The sequence below is a fragment of the Siphateles boraxobius genome, unplaced genomic scaffold (assembly GCF_051911475.1).
Source record: "Siphateles boraxobius isolate OS27281-9 unplaced genomic scaffold, OSU_SipBor_1 6, whole genome shotgun sequence".
In the NCBI taxonomy this organism is placed as follows: domain Eukaryota; kingdom Metazoa; phylum Chordata; class Actinopteri; order Cypriniformes; family Leuciscidae; genus Siphateles; species Siphateles boraxobius.
The window spans coordinates 9287501-9309035 of record NW_027509186.1 but is presented as its reverse complement, the minus strand read 5'-3'; the positions used below and the strand labels follow the sequence as shown (position 1 = coordinate 9309035).

General features: G+C 36.4%; 2 protein-coding genes across 17 annotated transcripts in view; both read left to right on the top strand.

Moving 5' to 3' along the window:
• Positions 1–65: 65 nt before the first annotated feature.
• On the top strand, positions 66–9252 carry get1 (guided entry of tail-anchored proteins factor 1). 2 transcript variants are annotated; one of them, XM_077207640.1, is made up of 6 exons: positions 66–284; positions 387–491; positions 1482–1647; positions 5515–5582; positions 6198–6312; positions 8727–9252. In XM_077207640.1, the coding sequence occupies exons 2-6, from the start codon at positions 402–404 to the stop codon at positions 8798–8800; spliced, it is 513 nt and encodes a 170-aa protein (XP_077063755.1). In that variant the 5' UTR covers positions 66–284; positions 387–401; the 3' UTR covers positions 8801–9252. The 2 variants fall into 2 exon arrangements, with proteins under 2 accessions (XP_077063755.1, XP_077063753.1); XM_077207638.1 differs by having other exon boundaries at positions 66–491.
• A 3813-nt stretch (positions 9253–13065) lies between these two features.
• sh3bgr (SH3 domain binding glutamate-rich protein) overlaps positions 13066–21535 on the top strand; it is a 29735-nt gene continuing 21265 nt past the window's right edge. For 2 of the 15 annotated variants that reach the window (XM_077207624.1, XM_077207623.1), the window contains exons 1-4: positions 13068–13340; positions 18702–18887; positions 19306–19386; positions 21337–21414. In XM_077207624.1, coding sequence (XP_077063739.1) covers positions 13296–13340; positions 18702–18887; positions 19306–19386; positions 21337–21414 — 390 coding nt within the window. In that variant the 5' untranslated portion in view covers positions 13068–13295. Of the gene's footprint in view, positions 13341–18701; positions 18888–19305; positions 19387–21336; positions 21415–21535 lie in introns of all 15 variants that reach the window. The other 13 variants (XM_077207622.1, XM_077207625.1, XM_077207626.1 and 10 more) reach the window with 13 other exon arrangements.

Genomic DNA, 21535 nt, shown 5'->3' with positions numbered 1-21535 from the left:
AGCGGTGATTGGCTGAAACGTCCTGGCAACCACATTTCAAACCAAAGCAATGTGCCCGTGTGGTTAGGTTGAGATGTCAATCACAGATTTGCTTGTGTCTGTACTTTAGGCGCCACTTTCTGCATTTGTTATTTCAGTAAGCATGTACATAAATATTTAGTATTAGTTGCATAATGCATTGGTTATATATATTTATGCTTTGCAGATAATTTAATGAATTTAAAGAAACACGTCGCTTAAGAAAGAAAAAAAGCGTTTTTGTCTTATAAACATTATCTTTTCAGGTAGTTTAATGCCGTTGCATATTTTTACATTATATAAACATATGTTAAACATGTAACGTGAACCGGTTAAAAGCAGTGTTTATATTATTGGGGGAGGATCAGGGTGATGAAAAGAAAATGGCTGCCGGGTTTAACTGGTTCCTTGTACTGAGCTGTGTGTTTCTGTGCAACCTCGTCAAAACACTCCTGCCATCCATTTCTTCATTTGTAAGTATTGATTCAAAAGGGCTTTAGGGACGCTTAAGCACATCTATATTTTCAAAAGTATATTCGTCGTGATGTGACGCCATTATAATGCTCGGTGTTACAGCATGTCTGCTACCCCTACAGGAGCTTCATGTAGTCACAGCGAACAAAAGCTGCTCTGTTAAACTACCACCATTCTTTAGCTTTTACTTAGTAAAACTCATTCATTATCACCAACTAGCGGTCAGTAGTACTAGGACCAAACAAACGTTTGATGTGGAGTATTAATATTTTCACAAACCAATAAAAAGTGCCATTCTTTCATGAATTGGGCAATGCCATGTTACTTGTACACATACTGAATGATCATTTATTAATATTTCATGTAAATAATAACGTTACACCAACATGCTCGTACCATACATGTCCAAAAAACAACATACCATATCCAAAACATGGCAATGTCTGTTTTTTTTTTCAGATTATTTTTGTATTATAAAATCATAATTATTAAAAAAAAAGTGATATAGAGATATAATGATAAACTGTGAGGGGTGACAGAAGTCAACTGTGAGATAAAAAGTTGCAATTACCTTTTTATTTTGTTAGTCTGTGGCAGAAAATAAAACTGAATTTTAAGATGTAAACTCATAATTCTGAGAAAAAAAGTCAAAACGTTGAGATATAAACTCTGAATTGCGAAGGAAAAATCAAAACTGAGATATAAATTTGCTAATGGAGAGATGGGGAAAAAAGTCAAAACTGAGATATAAACTCGTAATTGATAGAAAAAAGTCAGAATTAACATTGCAATTGCCTTTTTAATGTTTTTATTCTGTGGCGAAAACAAACTTCCATAGCCTTCTTAGATCTTCATCAGTAATAACAATAAATCTCCCTTTTGATTCCCTTTTTTGGGGATATTCAGTGTAAAATCCTTGAGTACATTTAAATGCATCTAAAATGAATGAGCACATGTAACATTATAAGATTTTGTGTTTGTTCTCATAGCTGTCGAAGATATTTCATAAAGATGCTGATCAGGAGACTGAGATGAGGACGGAGATCCAGAACATGAGGATGGAGCTGTCCAGCATCAACATGATGGACGAGTTTGCCAGATACGCTAGACTGGAACGCAAGATCAACAAGATGACTGATCAACTGAAGACTCTCGGTAAACAAAACCTCATGAAGTTTTTATTTTGTGATTTCTTTATAGGTGCATGTGCAGCAAGATTGCAGATGAAGTGACAAGCTAATGATTGCTTTCTAACCTGCACAACACAGAAAGAAGCCCGCATAACAGCCAAATTGTGTCGCAACTTGTGTAATATTGATATATTGCAAACAAGGAGCAAAGGGCAGAAAGTGTTAAGATGTTTACAGCCAGCGGCACTTCTGATGAAAGTCAAACTAGCATGAAACTTTCCAGAATTGCTTTGGTGAGCTAGTTTGTTTGATTTCCCTTGTCCACTTTATAGCAGGGCAAGGACTGAGGAGCCAAAAGTTTCTTCACTTGGCAGTGGAGAATTCAAAGTCTCAGGCCAAGTGTGGAAAATGGCAGGTGGGTTTCAGATAACGGCTTCAGTATTCATGAAGGAAGACAAATGGCTCGGCTGCTGCCTGTCGCTGTCCTTCATGTCTAGTGTAGCCACAGCTATGTGAGTAAAGCATGGTTATAACTTGTTAAAGGTTTAGTTTAACCCAAAAATTAAAACATTATCAATTACTGGTTCCAGTCCCATAAGACTTGTTCATCTTCAAAACACCAGTGAAGAGACTTTGAATGAATCCTGAGAGATTTCTGTCCCTCCTTTGATATTGTAAATGCATGAATTTAGTAGTTTAATCCAAGTCTCCTGAAGAGATAATATCACTTATACTAGGGCTACTCTATTTGTGGAATAAAAACTAATTGCATTTTCTGATAAACATTTGTGATTTAAAGTAAAATCCAGGTTTCTTGTGCTTGTTTGTAGGGCTGCACATTTTGGCCAAATGTTTGTGATTTATATATCTGTAATAATGATAAAATAATTAATTAATTAAGATACATTTAAAGGGATAGTTCACCCAAAAATGTAAATTCTGTCAGTAATTACTCACACTCGTGTTGTTCAACCCCGTAAGACCTTCGTTCATCTTCAGAACACGAATTAAGATATTTCTGATTAAATCTGAGAGCTGGATCACTCCTCCATAGGCTTCTTCAGGGATTGACACTTGCAGGCCCCGAAAAGTTATTAAAGACATCGTTGAAATAGTCCAAGTGACTACAGTGGCTCAATCTTAAGTTTATCAAGCGACGAGAATACTTTTTGTGCGCAAAAATAACGACTTTATTTCAACTAATCATTTCCTTCTCTGTGGGCCTCGAGTCAGTTCACGTAGTGTGATTGCGCAGAGCTACGTCACACGTAGGCTCACTATTGGCCGACGCTGGTCATGTGTGTGATGCGTGTGACGTACAACAACAACAGAAGCTTACGCTATTACACTAGTGAACTGACTCGAGGCCCACAGAGAAGGAAATGAATAGTTGAAATAAAGTCTTTTTTTTTTGCGCACAAAAAGTATTCTCGTCGCTTGATAAACTTAAGATTGAGCCACTGTAGTCACTTGGACTATTTTAACGATGTATTTAAAGGGTTAGTTCACCCAAAAATGATGTCATTAATGACTCACCCTCATGTCGCTCCAAGCCCGTAAGACCTCCGTTCATCTTCAGAACACAGTTTAAGATATTTTAGATTTAGTCCGAGAGCTTTTTGTCCCTCCATTGAAAATGTATGAACGGTATACTGTCCTTGTCCAGAAAGGAAATAAAGACATCATCAAAGTAGTCCATGTGACATCATCTTACGGGCTTGGAGCGACATGAGGGTGAGTCATTAATGACATCATTTTCATTTTTGGGTGAACTAACCCTTTAATAACTTTTCGGGGCTGGCATGTTTCAATCCCTTAGAAGCCTATGGAGGAGTGATCCAGCTCACAGATTTCATCAAAAATATCTTAATTTGTGTTCTGAAGATGAACGAAGCTCTTACGGCGTTGGAACAAAATGAGGGAGAGTAAATACTGACAGAATTTACATTTTTGGGTGAACTATCCCTTTAAATGGTTCTTGTGGATTAAGCAAGCACGTTTCAGTTTATTTTTACCATGTTTGATGTGATCTACATATGTGCATTGATGTTTATATGAGAATAAAAAGACTACATTTACTCTGTTCATCATATAAAGTGTTTGTGTCTCTTCAGAAGACCTTGATTAAATCGCTTGCTATTGGATTTCTTAATTACATCCATTTAGCTTGGTATTGGATGGCATATGGATTTATTTTACAATGTCTTCATGAATCAAATCAAATCAAATCACATTTATTTATATAGCACGTTTAAAAACAACACACGTTGGCCAAAGTGCTTTACATGTAGCCCAACACATATTATCTAAGATTATAAAACAAAGTATAAAACAATTGCAAGAATTTAATTACAGTCAAAAGCAAGAGAGAAGAGATAAGTCTTTAAAAGAGATTTAAATGCATCAAGGGTGGCACAAGATCTTACATGGAGGGGTAGACTGTTCCATAAACAGGGAGCTGCAACAGAGAAGGCCCTGTCTCCTTTTGATTTAAGTCGAGACTTTGGAGTGGTTAACTGAAACCTATGTACAGATCTTAAAGGCCTAGAGGATGTATGTTGCTGAAGAAGTTCACTAATGTAACTTGGTGCCATCCCATGTAAGCCCTTAAAAGCAAATAATAAAATCTTATACCTAATCCTAAATTTGACTGGAAGCCAATGAAGCGATGCTAGTACAGGTGTTATACTCTCATACTTTCTTGTCCCGGTTAAAAGCCTTGCGGCAGCATTTTGTACTAACTGCAGACGTGAAAGTGATGCATGAGAAATACCATAGTACAATGAATTACAATAGTCCAGTCTGGACGTAATAAAAGCATGCATAACAACTTCCAAATCATGAAAAGACAGAAAAGGTTTCAGTTTCGCTATATTCCTTAATTGGAAGAAGCCACCTCTAACCACAGAATTAATATGCTTATCAAATTTTAACTCTGCATCAAAAATAACTGCTGAATATGAATTTGAGGGTGTCAAAAGTTTGTTGTAATGGACTTTCAAAAGAGAAACAGAAATCTTGATTCATTTGTGTATACAAGTCTTATGGGCTTCGAGGTACATGAGGGTGAGATATGACATCCAAAGTCTAAAATAGTTTTGCTCCATGTGTGTGTAGATCATTGTCTACATCTGTAGAACCTGACCATGTAAACCTGGACAGTGATTCACACTGTTGGCCTCCAGAAGTACAAAAATGCACATTGAATGTAGCTCACATGACTCTTGTGCTATGAGAAACAGACCAAAACTTACATGAATAAATAGTGAAAATCTTTCATCTCATGGGTGCCCAATCTTCTTCCCGGAGAACTACGTTTCTGTAAAGTTCAGCTCTGATCTAACACATCTGAAGCTGCCGATTAAGATCTTCAGGAGCACCTTTATAATAACAGCAGGGTTTGAACTGAAAACTGATGGAAGGTAGCTCTAAAGGAGCGGGACGGGAATAAATTATTTGTTTTAAAGCAGGTTCCTCAAATCCCTGCAGAGTTTAGCTCCAACGCTAATGAAGCTAGTTCTTCAGACAGAGATGGTCTTATTATTGGCTCTGTGGCTCTACCATTGGAGAAAGTGTAATGACCAACTTGGATCATGTGTGCCTTGGTAACCAATCACATTACATGGGCTGTATTTAAATATTTTTTTATCCCCTTCCCTCACTAACTTCCCTGTCTTATTCACTTATGTTTTACAAGTGCCCGGCTTTACACTTTTTTGCTAAGCCTAAAGCAGCTTGGCTTCAGAGTTGCTAGAAAAGGACAGGTATTGGGTTTGACCAAAACTATGCAGGGTTGTGGCCTTCTGGGACTGGATTTGAGGAAAACTTGAGTAGATAGAAATTCTCTTAGGAGTTTTGTTTATATGCTTTGTTTTTTTCTTCTTCTTTACAGTCAAATCAAGAACTGCACAACAAGCCAAAATGAAATGGATTGTGAATATTGTATTTTACATTTGTCAGGTGAGCATTTTAATTTGCGTATTAACCCCATGAAGCCTACTGTATCATATTTGATATGCAAATTTTAACCTGATGAACTTTGCTGATAAACCTGCTGTACACAATATAAGTAAAAGGCCGTTTAGTATAATTGTAAAAGCGTCCACCTTCAGACCATGGTCCATGCCTATTTTTGCTATGAAAACTTTACAATTCTTTTTTCTGTAGTGGTAAACACAAGAATAATTTTTATATTGTTCGTAATATTTCTAGATGACCACTTTCTGGACTGAGTCAACTAAGGTTTACTTGATTACCCGTACATCATGTTTTATAAAAAATCGTGTAGAGTGACAACTGATATTTACTATTTCTATGCATTTTATGTTCGTGGTCTGCTGTGCTATACTGTTTTAAAGGTCTCATAGAAGATACTCAACGAATTAATAAGCAAACATTTTTAGATTTCGTCTAAAGGTTGAATGAATTCTTCCATTTCAAGAAATGCATTTTTTTCAGACTATTATTTCATATGTCGGGCTTTACAGTGTTAATATGATGGATGTATCTGCATGCAGCACTTGAGCATTTCTCTCATTATGGCATGTTGTTCTGTTTTCTACTGTCTGTTGTTAGGCGGTCGTCATGATCTCACTCATATTGAAGTATTACGCAGATCCGGTCACAGTTGTGCCCAGTAAATGGATTGCTCCGCTGGAGAGACTAGTAGCCTTTCCTTCTGGAGTTGCAGGTATGTCCCAGTCACCAACGGTATTTGATGGCCACTTTGGTGGGATAAAATGATTAAAAAAGTCTTTAACGAAGTGACATCTACAGTGCCTAGCATAAGTGAACACACCCATGCTAAAGTTGACTACAAAGAGGAATAAAAAATCATCTTTTGGAAATTGATCTTAATGTCTGAAAGGGGTGGTTTACTGCTGTTTTTCTTTGCATGATTGTGTTTATGGGGTGCAATATAACATGTCTGTTTTTAACAAGTGTGTGTTTTTTTTTTAAAAGCCTTATTTTTCATAAATTTCACCTTTATTGTAAGCCGCTTTCTCCTCTGTCATTTGAACGACCGGTTGACTTCCTGATTCTATGAAACCACTCCCTCAGAAACAGGCAATGGGCTCAGATTGGTTAGTTGGGCCGGTGTGTTGTAATTGGCTAAACTGCGTAGTGCACGTAGTCGGAAACTTCACGCCCATTTCCTTTACAGGCGAAAGCTGCATGTGCTCCGGTCAAACGTAAATAGTGTCAATAGCCTACTGCCGTATCAGTTTGAGCCAGAATCAGACCCAGAAAGAGGCAATGAAGAGAGTCAAGCAGAACCTCCCCACGGCTCTTACAAAACGTTTCTGAATGGTACATTTTATTATTATTATTCTACTATTATTATATAAGAATTTCGATACGCTGTTACTTGAAAATGCTACTGCTGCTAATAGCTTTTGAGATACGGTTTTCTCCTGATTAAACATTTAATATAACTGAATAAATGACAGAGTAATACCGTTTTTTAAAGTTATTGTTTTATCGCTATAATGAACAACCGTTTATCTATTCACAAAACTTAGTTTACTCAGTGTATCGTTTTCTTTAGGTGTACACGTTTGTCTTACACACACAAAATAGCATCGAACTAACTGGCTACTGTAAACAAACAGCGTTGGCATTGGTTTACGTTCTTGATCAAATCAAAAATTACGTCATGAAGTATACATGGAAAATACATTTACAAAATTAGTACATAATTACAAATTCAGGTCCAAAATGTTTGTATGCGTTTGTCATAGACACACGAAATAGCATAACTAAGTGGCTACTAAAGCCAGCGCTGGCATTTGTTTACGTCCTTGATAAAACTAAAACATTACGTCTGAAATTATACATGCAAATACATTTAAAATTATTAAGTCTTACTTACAGGTTGTGGCCAAACAACTGCTGCCTCAGATTTTAAAGTTGGAACTGCTTCATGTTTTAGTAACAGTTGAATCCGGCATTGAATTTGTGGAGATTCTGGAAGCTGACATCCGTAAAATGCGCAGCACAGAGAGCTATATTACGATTGTAATATTCAGGAACATAATCAAACATAAATTGTAGCCATTGTTGACGAACTACAGCGTCCGTAGGAAGCCCGAACACAGAAGACCTGACAGCTGGGTGAAAATAACACACTTTCGACGGCATGGCTACTGCTCTCCACTATAACTCTGTCTTCAACAAAGCCACAGAAATATGGGCATGCCTCCTTTTTTGCATATTCCGGAGGGAGGGTTGGTTATGGGTTAATTACATATAAAACCCGGGAGTATCTCGTTGTAGTCCCATTCGAGTCGTTTTTGTAGGCATTAAACTTCCTGATTTTTAAAAGACGATATCTCTGCTTACATTGAACTTTCAGTGCAGCAACTTTGCATATACTGTTCATGCACCAACAGCAACATTACACACTATTTAAAATGAAAAAAGTGAAATCGCAATCAACCACCCCTTTAATTTAAAAAATGAGGAAAAATCCAACCTTTAAGGAGAATAAATAATGTATCATAAATTAATAAAGTTCCCTTGGCCTTTGGAATTAAAAAAGCCCCACATCATCACATTCCCTTCACCAAACCTAGAGATTGGCATGGTGTTATTTCAGTTAGGCTAATAGCTGGTTTGATTTGCATTGAGAGATGATCTTTTGGAAAGTGTCCCATGCCAATCTCTAGGTATGGTGAAGGGAATGTGATGATGTGGGGCTTTATTAATTCCTAAGGCCAAGGGAACTTTATCAGGATGCATATTATCCTGGATCCATGAAACAACTGGCCTTTAAAAATAAAAATCTGCCTGACTCTATGGGAATTTAACATAGGGGTGTCCTGACTCACGCAACCTGTATTTTAAGGAAGAACATTTATTTATTTATGATACATTATTCATTCACAAAGAAAATTGGTCTCCTTAAAGGTTGGGTTTTTCCTCATTTTTTAAATTAAGGCTTTAAGATCAACTTCCAAAAGATGATTGTATTTTTGATTCCTCTTTTTAGTCAACTTTAGCATGGGTGTGTTCACTTATGCTATCCACTGTATATATAATCATGATTTACATGCCATCTGGATAAATAGTGTTATAAAGTGTTTTTTTCTTGATTTTTCTCAGGTGGTGTTGGAATCACATGCTGGCTAGTTGTCTGCAACAAGGTGGTGGCCATTGTTCTACACGCTATCAGTTAAACTAACCGCTTCTTATCAACATCAATACACAGTCACTGGATTTTCATGAGTGGCCTAAACCAGAGGTGTTCAACCCCGCAGCAGGGCTCAACACCTCTGGCCTTATCTCAGTGACTCTTTTAATTAGAAAAAATACCATTCACTGCTCCGTTAAACAGTTCAAGTCTGTGGTAAATTTGCAAGTTGTTGTTTAATGACATTAAAATGTTTTATTTGCATTTAGTTCGAAAATGCTGACATGTGAACATTCCTAACAAATAGCTAAACACTGGTTTAAGCTGTATGATATAAGTTGATGCCATCAAAATATTGTTTATTTATTACTTGTACCATAATTGTATATTTGGGCTTGCTTTGGTGTTACAGTTTTTTTTTCTTGTCAGTGTTACAAATCTATTTATTGATTGTATTTCAAAAAAAAATGTTCATGGATTATTAAATGTGAAAATGAGGTATGTGAGTTTTATTGCTTCAATTGTAGTGGCAAGAATGTGTTTAGGAACCCTTTTGAAAATAACTGCATTTCTGCATTGATTACTCATAAAATTTGGTCTGTTCTGGCTAAACTAACAACACACAAACAATTGTACTTTTTACAGTTTTATTGGATATACTAAGTAATCATTCACAGTGCATGGTGAAAAAAGAATGTGAATTTAGTAACTTCTCGATCCCCCTTTAGCAGAGAAAGCACTCTTTAGTTGGTTTACTTGTGTGATTTGGGTCTAAAAAGAGTTTTTAACAGTAAAAAACGGTTAAACTTTTTTTCTTAATTGTCCACAGAACATTTTCCTAGAAGCTTTGTGGCACATCCATATGATCTTAGACAAATGCTTCAATGTTTTAGTTTTTGGCAACAGTGATTTGCTCCGTGTTATTCATTCATGAACACTATTCTTGTTCAGTGTTTCCTTCTTTTTTCTAGACTTTCACAGTGTGTAGAGTTTGAGGAGGTCTTAGTTGTCCTTGGGACTCCCCTCTTTCAGGATTGCCTGTTTCATTCCTGAATTCATGAACGTACAGCAAATGGACCATGTGTGAAACGGGTGTTACAATGACTTTATCTAAATCATATTGTACGATCACCTTTAGCAAAAACTTAGCAGCCTTTTCAAGTTTTGTGTATCTCTGTAATGTGTTTTTAAGCTTTGGGAACGAGGCATGGTTCACGCCATGCAATCTTTCTTCAGAAGAACAGATTTGTCAGTCTTTGTGTGGCACCTGTGCAACTCATACTTCCAATCGTGCCTCCTTAATTGACTTAATTGTATTCTAGAATTAGTAATCGAGAGGTTCACTTACTTCGTCCAGCCTGCTCAATGATCACTGTCTTCAATAACCTTTTGAAAATTAAAACTCTTTGTGTGTTTTGAGTAATCAATGCAGACATCCAGATATCAAATTGTTCAAAAACCTGTATTTGGTTTGTTTGTATAATGTAATAATATGATAAAAAAAAAGTCATTGTTACACCCATTTTACACATGATCCGTTTGCTGTACGTATACAGTCCTTGTGCACTTCACACAAAACACGGGGTTATACTTTTGTAAAATACACGTTTTATCTCATCATTTTGAATAAAAAAAAGATTAAGAACTAAATGTACAGTAAGTAGCTGTTTTTAGATTCTGCTGTGCCTTGTTCTGTGTCACTGACGCTCAAAATGTCAATGAATAGCTGTTATTTACCAAATACTTTCAGAAAACGTAGAATAAAAAATGTTTTGAACCACGTTTTTTAAGAATAAAGAATGTAAGAACTGCACATTATTTGTGCACACAAGGACATTATGCGGACACAGGTTTGAGTCTGGGCTGCCTTGTTACATTCCCGTATCCCGTTGTCATATCTTCAGTTATGTCTCCATGTCTCAACCCTTCACTGGTCTGTCTAACAAGAAAAACATGAAAGCACAGTGTTATTAAATGTTGATAAAAAGTTAATATTCAAAGACATTCTTTGAGATAATGTGTTCTGATGAAGGCCAAGAACATGCATTAAGAAAGTAAATAGGTTCAATTTTGTTAAATGGGTATCTTATTTTATCCATTGATTGGATCATGAAAAGAGGGCATTACACAAATATGCAAGAATGCAACCAAATGCAAGATTGATAAAATAATGCTTCAATAGCTGTTTGTGAGGTCTTAGTGACATCAGCATCAGGAAGAGCAACAATAAGGTTCATTATTAACATTAGTTTACTACCATACTTCTTCAGCATTTATTAAAATCAAAGGCTGTATTTCTTAACATTAGTTACTGCACTAACTAACATGAAAAAACAATGAACAGCTGGATTTTTATTAACTAAAATTAACAAAGATTAATAAATACAGTAACAAATGTATTGCTCATTGTTAGTTCATGTTAGTTAATACATTAACTAATGTTAACTAATGACCCTTATTGTAAAGCATTACCGAAATTATTGCAGTAAAATGAATCAATGAATCAATCACAATAAGACCAGGAATGTGCATTAGCCCAAGTAAAAAAAAAAGTCAATTTATTGTTGACTTCAACAAAATTCATTTAGTTAGTTTGATGATGTTTTATGTGTTTAAATGTTAAGCAATGTTGTGTAGATCAAGAAGAGGAAAGGTCCAAGCAGCGAACCCTGAGGAACCCCAGTGGTTAGTTTAAACTTACTCAAAAACAATTCTGCTTCTGAGAGTAATTTAAACCTACTCTTAAAGGCAGAACTTTAGAAATACTTGACCCTGAGGAATAAATATTGAATTGTGCATCCCTGCAGGTCTCATCCAATATCATAACCATCTCCTCCTCATACACATTTCCCTTTTTTAAGGGACAATAACATTACAGAAAGATAATTTCTTTTATGCACTTTTCTTACTATTTGTTTTTAATTTTCTAACATTATCTAATGTGACATTATTTCATTTCAGCGATTGATATAACATAAGCAACTTTATGGTGCACATTAAAGATGATGCATATGTACATTTACACTATATTTAATTACTTGATTAACGTTAGATATATATCGTTAGCTATAGCTTGCTAATTACGATAGTTAATATTTGTGGTCAGAATTATTGGCACTCCTGGTAAATATGATCAAAAATGGCTGTAAAAATAAATATGTTAATCTGTTTGATCTTATATTTAAAAAATTCACAGTAAAATAATTGAAAGTGTGTGTTTGGTAAAATTATGAGATAAATGTTTTTCTCAAAAACACGTTGGCCTCAATTATTGGCACCCTTTTATTAAGCTCTGAGTCTTATCATAATGCCTGATGAGTTTAGAGAACACCTGACCATTCATTCCTCCATACAGAATCTCTCCAGATCCTCCAGATTCCCAGCTGTAGATCATTTGCAAATAATTGCAAGATAAATCACTAAATAAAGCTTGTGAATTTAACTTACTCATGCAACAGTTGTATATTCTTATATTAACTGTTACATACGGTTACAGCTTCTGTAATTTATTATGGTTATTTTATTGGATGGCTTAAATCAACCTTTGCAACTTAATGGACCAATACAGCTCTTAAATTAACATTTGCAGAAAAAAAAAAAATTTGGGGTATGCATGATAAAATTTCTGCGTAAAGGCACACTATATACTTCTGTTTGCCTACAAGAAACTTTCCTAAGTGTTGGAGAGTGACAGGATATGCAATAAAACTGAAGGAAAAAATAGAGCAGTTTTTTTTAATGCAAAACTTGCTATCATGATATTTCCCAGCTTATTTACTTAACTATTGGCTATGGATGTTTTCTGGGGAGTTGTTAGCTGAGTTTTGTTAGGGTGTTCTGGGTCATTATAGAAGAGCATTGCTAGTTTCTTGTATTCCAGTCAAAAGCACTCATCCTCAAGCGTCTGTGATGTTCTGATCCTGCACGACAGAGCCCAGGACAAAACTTTAATGGGTAAGGGTCTCTCTTCCCAGATGAGACTTTACTTTACAAGACCTCATAGGACCCCCCTCATCACAGGGCCCGGGGCCAAGACAAAATGCACTTGATTCCCTCGACAACAATCCTGCCCCTATGTGAATGTGGTAACTTTCCAGTTTGAATTTTTAATTTGGAAAATGATATAATAAAAGCATTATTAACAGTGATGATTAGCAGTTTTAAAATAGTAGGCTACCAACTCTAAAGCCCCCGAGTTGCCAGCAGGCAACAACAAAAACATGTAGGCCTATATACAATTCACAACACTTTTTGTTGTCAATGCAAATTGCACGTTTCTAGAGAAACAGCATCTCTGTCCATATATGCAGGTCGTTACACTAACTTTAGCAGCTCCTGATGTGGACAGACAGCTGAAATCGCCAATCACTCAGACAGCACTGGGACCAACCGGGACAAACGCGCCAATGATGCTCTGCGGACAGAAATAGACACCAGAGTCCAGACTGAGACTGAAGCGCGGTGCTTACCAGCCGAAGGGGGGAGGATCTCTGTATCTTTAAACACTTTTCCCTGATCATTTAACCTCGCACTTCTACAAAATGGTCATTAAAGTCTTCCTGGCATCCTCCTCGGGATCGACGGCGGTAAGAAACCGTACAGCAAGTGTGTTATTGTTCAGTCATTCAACAGGTCGATGAGCCGAAGCGCTTTGAGTTCGATTGTGTTTAATGCAGATTGCGGAATGAATCAATCGATAGACTAAAAGCGTATTTGCAATAATAAGCGCATGTATTTTAAAGCCTAAACAATGTTTTGACTCAAGCATGTTTAAATAATCCTGAGTGACCTAATAACCGATGCAGCTCCGCCAGTTTCCTTAAATATCTATGAGATCACATTCCAGAAAGCAGCATGCAATTCCTTTAAACATGAAACTTCCAGAACTGATTTAAGTTACTCAGCAGGACGTGTTTATTTATTGATTTAAGTGTTTTTAAAGATATAGCTTAACAGTAGCTACTAATTATCTAATCTCTTAACTTTATCACTTACAAAAAATGTAGCGTACTTTACAGTTATGTTTTAACTTGTTAGGGTTTACAATCTAACCGTGTAAATTATCGTCCATGTCTAATGAGGGAGTGTTGTTACAACCTAACCTAATGTTCAAGCCCTCCTGGGAAGTTGTATTTACGAGGTGGGAAGTCGTGTTTACGACGGCAGGTGTTTTAGTCACTTTCGTCGGAGTAAGATGGCGTTGTACTTTCTCTTCATTAATTGCACAAAAATACAGCAAGGTTTTTAAACTCTACTTCTAGAAAATGAAGAACAAGGAATGTGCATCAGGTGTGTTTTGCTTTTGTTATGTTTTTAATTCATTTATGAACTGTATACTTTCGTTACATAATATTATATTGTTATTATAATGCTATATTAGGCAATTAGCTTACTTCGCTGTAAATAGAAAAGCCTGACTATATCACTGCTAAATACCTTTTAAGGTCCTGTTTGTAATTTTTTGACTGTACTAAAGCATAAAAATACAACATATTTAGGAAATATGCTAAGTTCACATACCCGGTTCTCTGAAAAACAAAGTATTTTACTTTGAAATGTGCGTTTCGTGTAGAAATATATGTTTTTGTTTTGGTCTGTGCAATACCGCAGGTTGCCAATTTTTACCCAATAGTCTTTCGCCACAGGTTGCCAGTTGGCGGAAAACATTGCATCCATGGAAGCCAGCGAACAAACTGAGTCAGAGATTGCAGACTCTACCTGACCTAAAAAGCCATCTAAAAATATCTATGGACGGGAGCATATTAAAACGCGATATTAACTCATCATAAATCAATAAATCAACTCATCAATTTATAGTGTGTAATTCTCCTCGGCTTTCATTGTCATTTGCTTGTTCTTGTTACGTGTCCTCAATCTGGTAACTAGCGTTACTGTACTGTGTTTCGTTAGCAAACATGTCACTATCATTGTTAAGTTCTTTCCATCTATCAATTTTCTGCAAAAATAATGATCGACATGCTTGTTTGCTTTGCGGCCCCTTTAAATGAAGTTTTAAAAAAGACCAAGCATTCGATCTACGTCAGAGCATCAGAGCGTCCACGAATCTTTGCACGGCGTCGCTGGCAGGGTTGCGAGAGCGAATTTTGCCGCTCTCGCCGGCGGCGGTGTGAACACACAGTTAGTGTCGAGTCTGATGAGGAGGGGGCGAAGGAAACAACTCTCTCCAATATTTGGAATTTGGAATTTGTACTGCAGTACCCAGTTCAGCCACTAGCAGTCAATCTTACATACTGCACCTTTAAAGGTACAATATGTAAGAATTATGTATCAAAATATCCAAAATCTTTCCAATCTTTCCAAATCTTTCAATTGTGTACTTACATTATCCTAAATGTTTCCAAGAATTTGTAAATTCAGAGAGATTCACAATTTTAAATAGTGCCTGTCCCTGTCACTTGTCGCCTGTCAATGACGAATATCCGCGTTATCCCTGGTTTCCGCTTGTACTGCCATAGTAACCATGGCAACGAATGTGGACAACTGCGTAGTGCGTTACATCTAGCTCATGCTGTTGTTGTTTCGTTCAAACATTATGGACCATGGCAAGCAGACTTTGGGACAAAAGGAGAAATATAACGTGGATCAATATGGGCGTGGCGTTTTCGAGATACCGAGAGCTCCAGGTCCGTGAAAAACTTCGACTTGACACTCTTGCATGTACTTTATTAGATAGGTGAGCAAATGTACATAAAACGAATCAATGTTATATAGGCTAGCTCAACATGATGAAAGAATTAGAATATGATCAGTATGTTATTCTAATGTTGATCTAGCTTACTGCTAGTCACATAGAATAACATTATAACTTTCAACACACTCAAATGCAGTTTAGTATGATAGTGTAACGTTAGACCAAGTGAAACAGCGCTGCGTTACCTCACAAGTTTAATTTGTCAAATAAACTGACCTGTGTGAGTAGTAATTAGCACTTGTGTGTAGTTCAGTAGAATTAATGTCCTCATTCCTTTATATCCGCGGCACTCGCGTGTGTGTACGCTGATATCTGTCTCTCATTAGCAGTCGCGCCCTGCTTCACTTCATACCACAGTCATGTTAAAAACATTAATGTATTCACTCATCCATAAACATTATTAGATCCATCGGCATGACGACAAGTTACATGATTCCGCTTATCACTGCATCATAATCTACGCCTTTGTTATTGTAAGAGGTTAGCGACCCCTAGCGGCAAAAAAAGTACATATTGTAGCTTTAAGTATTGTGGTATTCCGCCATGTTGTTCACTGACGCGTCCCCAACTTGTAAAGATCGGGGCTTAAAGAAAATCCAGAGATTCATCTCCTATTTATGTGCGTTCAACTCGTAAATACGATCTTAACAACCTGACTTGAACGCACCATAATACATTGTTGTAAAACACCTAGAAAAAAAGAGCTACATTTTGCATTTGTGGTCATCATTCAAAATATTTAGGGTAGACCGATAACAATTTTTGCTTTTTAAAAAAAATATTGATTGATTGTATGAACTGCTTGTCTTGACAGTTAGTCATTTAATTATTTTCTGTAAGACAGGTAATAACTTTTTTTTAAAGCTACACTGTGTGATTTTTACCCCCATCTAGCGGTGAAAAGGTATATGACCATCCAGTGAATATTAGTTTCTGTTCCTCTCAATTCCGATTTCGTTTTAACTCCTACGGTGGCCAATGTAGTCCAAGATTAGCATGGCTTCCAGTTCGACCTCGTCCATGAGTGAAAGGTGAAGCTTGAATTAACCGTATGTCCCTCTTTGGCTAATGTACTTTCAAGATGGAGGGGCAACATGGCGACCGACATTAGAACCCCCCCACCCGTATGTATTTTCAATGGCATATTATACACTCACGAGAATACTTTATTACTTGAACGAAGTAAATATACATTAATGAGCACATATATTTTTGAAAGAACTTAGTGTTTTTAGCTAAGAATAAACTAAAAAAGTTACACAGTGTAGCTTTAAGTTGCCAGATCTGCGTAACAAAACTATCCCAATGGCCAGTTAAAATAGCTCATAAGTATAGTGACCATATCCCATATATCAAAACTCATAATGCCATTCCAATAGCTAAAATGCATATTTTACAGTCACTGTTATGCAAATTGAAGATATATCTTAGTGATCATAAACACAACTCAAAGGCTCCATACCACTTCACAAAACCTATACACTGGCACAGTTTTATCATTGGTAGAATATAAAATATTTTAATTCAGGGATTTCAGTCAAATATAATCCATGAGATATGTCAAGCCTTTAACCAGCAGGGGGCAAAAATCATCCTGTGGCTACAGTTTAAAGTATAGCTCAATTATCTTCGGAAAACCTGTGGACTTGGCAACCCTGCATTGTAGATTGGTCGAATTTGATTGTATTAGAAAATTAAGACTGATTTCAATGACTAACTGCTAGTTGGTCTGGCTTGTTCATAAGACACAGTCTTAACATAGTGTGTTTTTGCAACTGGCCCTACATATTGATATTTTCGCACATAGACCAGAATAAGATCTGTGTACTAACATTATAAATTTCAAAAACCTAAATATGAATTTAATTCATATTTTGCAGTAATAAACTCCCTACAGTTTAGACTTTCATTTGCTGCAGACAGAAGTTTGAGATGGATAGCAATAAATAAATAAAATAGGTTAAAAAAAACAACAACATTTGTTTAAGCATAATGTGTTACACCCATCCCCTAAAAAGTGTTACAGGTCCATGCATTTTAATTGAGTAAACAAATTGGAAAAAAATATAGAACAAACACATTAAACATAGGGTAACTACTCTGAAAATACAGTATTGTGTGTGTGTGTGTGTGTGTGTGCGTGCGTGCGTGCGTGTGTGTGTGTGTGTGTGTGTTGGTCACTCTGAAAATGGGGGTTTTGTAAAACAGGTCGTGTCACTTCCGGTTCAAGTCTTTTGTATGTGCTTTGTTAAAGTCCCCCTGTAGTCAATAATTGTATCCCTTAAATCTCATCTTTGATCACCAAAATGATATTAACGTTTTTTCCTTGAATTTTGTTTCTAAAAACAGCTTGAATGTAACTCTACACTCTTGCCTCATTTAGTATACGCGGTTTCTATGAATATGCAAATGAGCCCCGCCTCCACTCACTCACTCAGCTCAGAGATCCACTCGTTGACGATCACACGTTGATCTGATTGGTTACAAGGTAGTTTGTGACGTCAGAAACACCAGCGATTTCAAACTGTGTTTTTGAGACTGTCTTTGGTTCACTGCAGTTTTAAGGAGAAAATACTCAGCAATGGTGTTGACTTATGAATTTACACATGGCTTGTCTTAAAGCATATTAAAAAAACCACATAAACATATAAACAACATTAAAAACTTGATTTTCACCAAAAGGAGACTTTAAATATAAAGCCGTTTTACTCAAGATACCTTCAAAGGAGCGAGCAAAGATAAGCTTAACCGATGTCCATCACATATGCAGATTGGTATCGATTTTTTTTTTCTTCTCACTAATATTTTAATATTTAAACTGAATAAAAAACTAACAATTAAAAGAAATAGATAGGTAAGCCGATTACCTTTTAAGTCCATAGATATCGGCATCAGTTTGTCCTGTCATAACACATTATTAACACTTTCTCTGACAATTAGGATGCAATGAGACAGTTGTCCTGTTTTCATGTGACGCTCGGCATAAAGCCTGTTTTGGCAAATGCCATCCTATAGCCTAAATTTATAATCCTTAATATTCCTTAATATTAAAATCCTTAAAAATTCTGTGTTTTTTCAAAAATGTATTATGGTTTATGTCAAAGAAACATTTGTATCATCTGACATCATTATCTGGATGTGTGATGTATATGTTTTGAATTTGGAAGAATTTGAATGGGTTTTTTTTAAGTGTATTGGGATTCACATCAATAATCTGCTATTATCTATACCACAGATCAAAAAGAAACAACAAGATGTTGTCGGGTTTCTTGAGGCACTTAAAATCGATTACGCACAGCTTGACATTGCTTCAAATGAGGACAATCGGCTGTGGATGAGGGAAAATGTCCCTGGAGAAAAGAAGCCCACCAGTGGAATTCCTCTTCCTCCACAGATTTTCAATGAGGAGATGTATTGTGGGGTAAGAACCTGCTACAACAGAGGCTCCTATAAAACTGCCCGAATAAAAGTTTACAATTTGGGTCAAGTGATGAGTAAACGTTTTCACAAGTCTTTTATCCAGGTTAAGAGATGTAAAATACACTTTATAAGACAGGCAGGAGAAACCCCTCAAAAACGTATTCAAAAGAACTGTACAGTTAAAAAAAAAAAAAAAAAAAATTTTATCCGTTCTTCTCTAAAAGTTACTGTATGGCTTCATGATATTTAAAATCAAGTGCATAAGTCATATGGACAACTTACTTCGACTACATTCACTACAAAAAACAGTCTGGACCCTCTGCTTGAGCGCTCCTTTTGAATTCCATCAGAAATTACACATTAATTGCTAAATTATTTGCTTTAAAATGCTAATGATGGTTTCCTATCCTAAATTGCAGGACTACGACACATTCTTTGATGCCAAAGAGGACAACACAGTCTATGAATTTTTGGGTCTGACACCTCCACCAGGATCTAAGGTTGTTGTTTTTTTGTTTCTTTCTGTGTGCTTCCTTTTCTTGAATGATAGAAAACCATCTTAAGGACAATTTTTATAGTACCGACAGACAGCATCAGACGGGTTTTGTTGAATCAGTGCGTTGGCTCTCATTGATTGAACATGTTGAATTGCCGTTTTTCGGTCTTGAAATGACTGAGAAATGACATACTGTAAACTGGTGACTGTCGGCGTTGGTCTGCATCTGTCGGTGCAGTGTGAATTGGTCTCGAGACTGCAATATCTTAAAGTGATACCAGTAAAAAGGGTTAGTTCACCTAAAAATGAAAATTCTGTCATTATTACTCACCCTCATGTTGTTCCAACCCCGTAAGACTTGCGTGCGTTCACCTTCGTAACATAAATTAAGATATTTTTGATGCAATCTGAGAGCTTTCTGTCCATCCGTTGAAAGCAACAAAAAGTTCATAAAGAGATCGTAAAACTAATCCAATTAATTGAGTGGTTCATTCCAAATTTTCTGAAGAGACATGAATATATTGAATTTAGGCTTTTATTCACATATAAACATTCATCAACTTACACATCAGTTGTGGTAAACGGAAGCTCAAGCATTGATCTGCAAGAACCAATGAGGTTCATTCTCTTGTTACGCAGCACGTTTGATCTTCTGCAAGAACCAATGAGGTTCATTCTCGTGTTACGCATCATGTTTTACTTCTGCAAGAACCAATGAGGTTCATTCTCATGTTACGCATCATGTTTGACTTCTGCAAGAACCAATGAGGTTCATTCTCGTGTTACGCATCATGTTTGACTTCTGCAAGAACCAATGAGGTTCATTCTCGTATTACGCATCATGTTTGACTTCTGCAAGAACCAATGAGGTTCATTCTCGTGTTACGCATCATGTTTTACTTCTGCAAGAACCAATGAGGTTCATTCTCGTGTTACGCATCATGTTTGACTTCTGCAAGAACCAATGAGGTTCATTCTCGTATTACGCATCATGTTTGATCTTCTGCAATAACCAATGAGGTTCATTCTCGTGTTACGCATCATGTTTTACTTCTGCAAGAACCAATGAGGTTCATTCTCGTGTTACGCATCATGTTTGACTTCTGCAAGAACCAATGAGGTTCATTCTCGTATTACGCATCATGTTTGATCTTCTGCAAGAACCAATGAGGTTCATTCTCGTGTTACGCATCATGTTTGATCTTCTGCAAGAACCAATGAGGTTCATTCTCGTGTTACGCATCATGTTTTACTTCTGCAAGAACCAATGAGGTTCATTCTCGTGTTACGCAGCACGTTTGATCTTCTGCAAGAACCAATGAGGTTCATTCTCGTGTTACGCATCATGTTTTACTTCTGCAAGAACCAATGAGGTTCATTCTCGTGTTACGCATCATGTTTGACTTCTGCAAGAACCAATGAGGTTCATTCTCGTATTACGCATCATGTTTGACTTCTGCAAGAACCAATGAGGTTCATTCTCGTATTACGCAGCACGTTTGAGCTTCTACAACAACCAATGAGGTTCATTCTCATGTTACACAGCATGTTAGAGCTTCTGCAATAACCAATGAGGATCAATCTTGTGTTACGAGATTTTACGCAAGAAGCTGAAGCGTCAAAGTGGTAGTTGCTTAGCTGTCTATGGAGCGACAGAAATCTCTCAGATTTAATAGAAAAGATCTTAATTTTTGTTACGAAGATGAAGAAAAATCTTACAGGTTTGGAAAAGACATGAGGGTGAGTAAATAATGACATAATTCTTGGGTTAACTAACCCTTTAACAACTAGGCCAAATAACAACCAAATCTTTTTTCACTTGTTCCCAGTCATGTACACTATCTGCCAACTACAGTATATGTAATATGTAGAATCACATATGAGCAATTTTCCCTTGCTGACAGTGATTGATTTGATTCTCCAGTTCTTTTAATAAAAATCTCTCTTGGTGCAGGAGGCACAACAAGCTGAACATTCACAAAAGCTTCATAATGGATCTGGCTCAGAGGAACGTCTTGGTGATGACACAACAGTAATACCCAATTGAATTTCTTTCAGTCTTTGGTTTATATATATTTAACCGAAATTCACTTCCAGTGCATTTCCAGACACGTCTTTATTGTATGAACTTTGTCTGCTTTATGATTCTGCTA

Excerpts from the sequence above, each read along its gene's own strand:
- get1 (XM_077207640.1), top strand. The coding sequence starts at position 402 with ATGGCTGCCGGGTTTAACTGGTTCCTTGTACTGAGCTGTGTGTTTCTG. Across the intron at positions 492-1,481 it reads TGCCATCCATTTCTTCATTT|CTGTCGAAGATATTTCATAA; the intron begins GTAAGTATTGAT and ends TTGTTCTCATAG. Across the intron at positions 6,313-8,726 it reads CTTTCCTTCTGGAGTTGCAG|GTGGTGTTGGAATCACATGC; the intron begins GTATGTCCCAGT and ends GATTTTTCTCAG.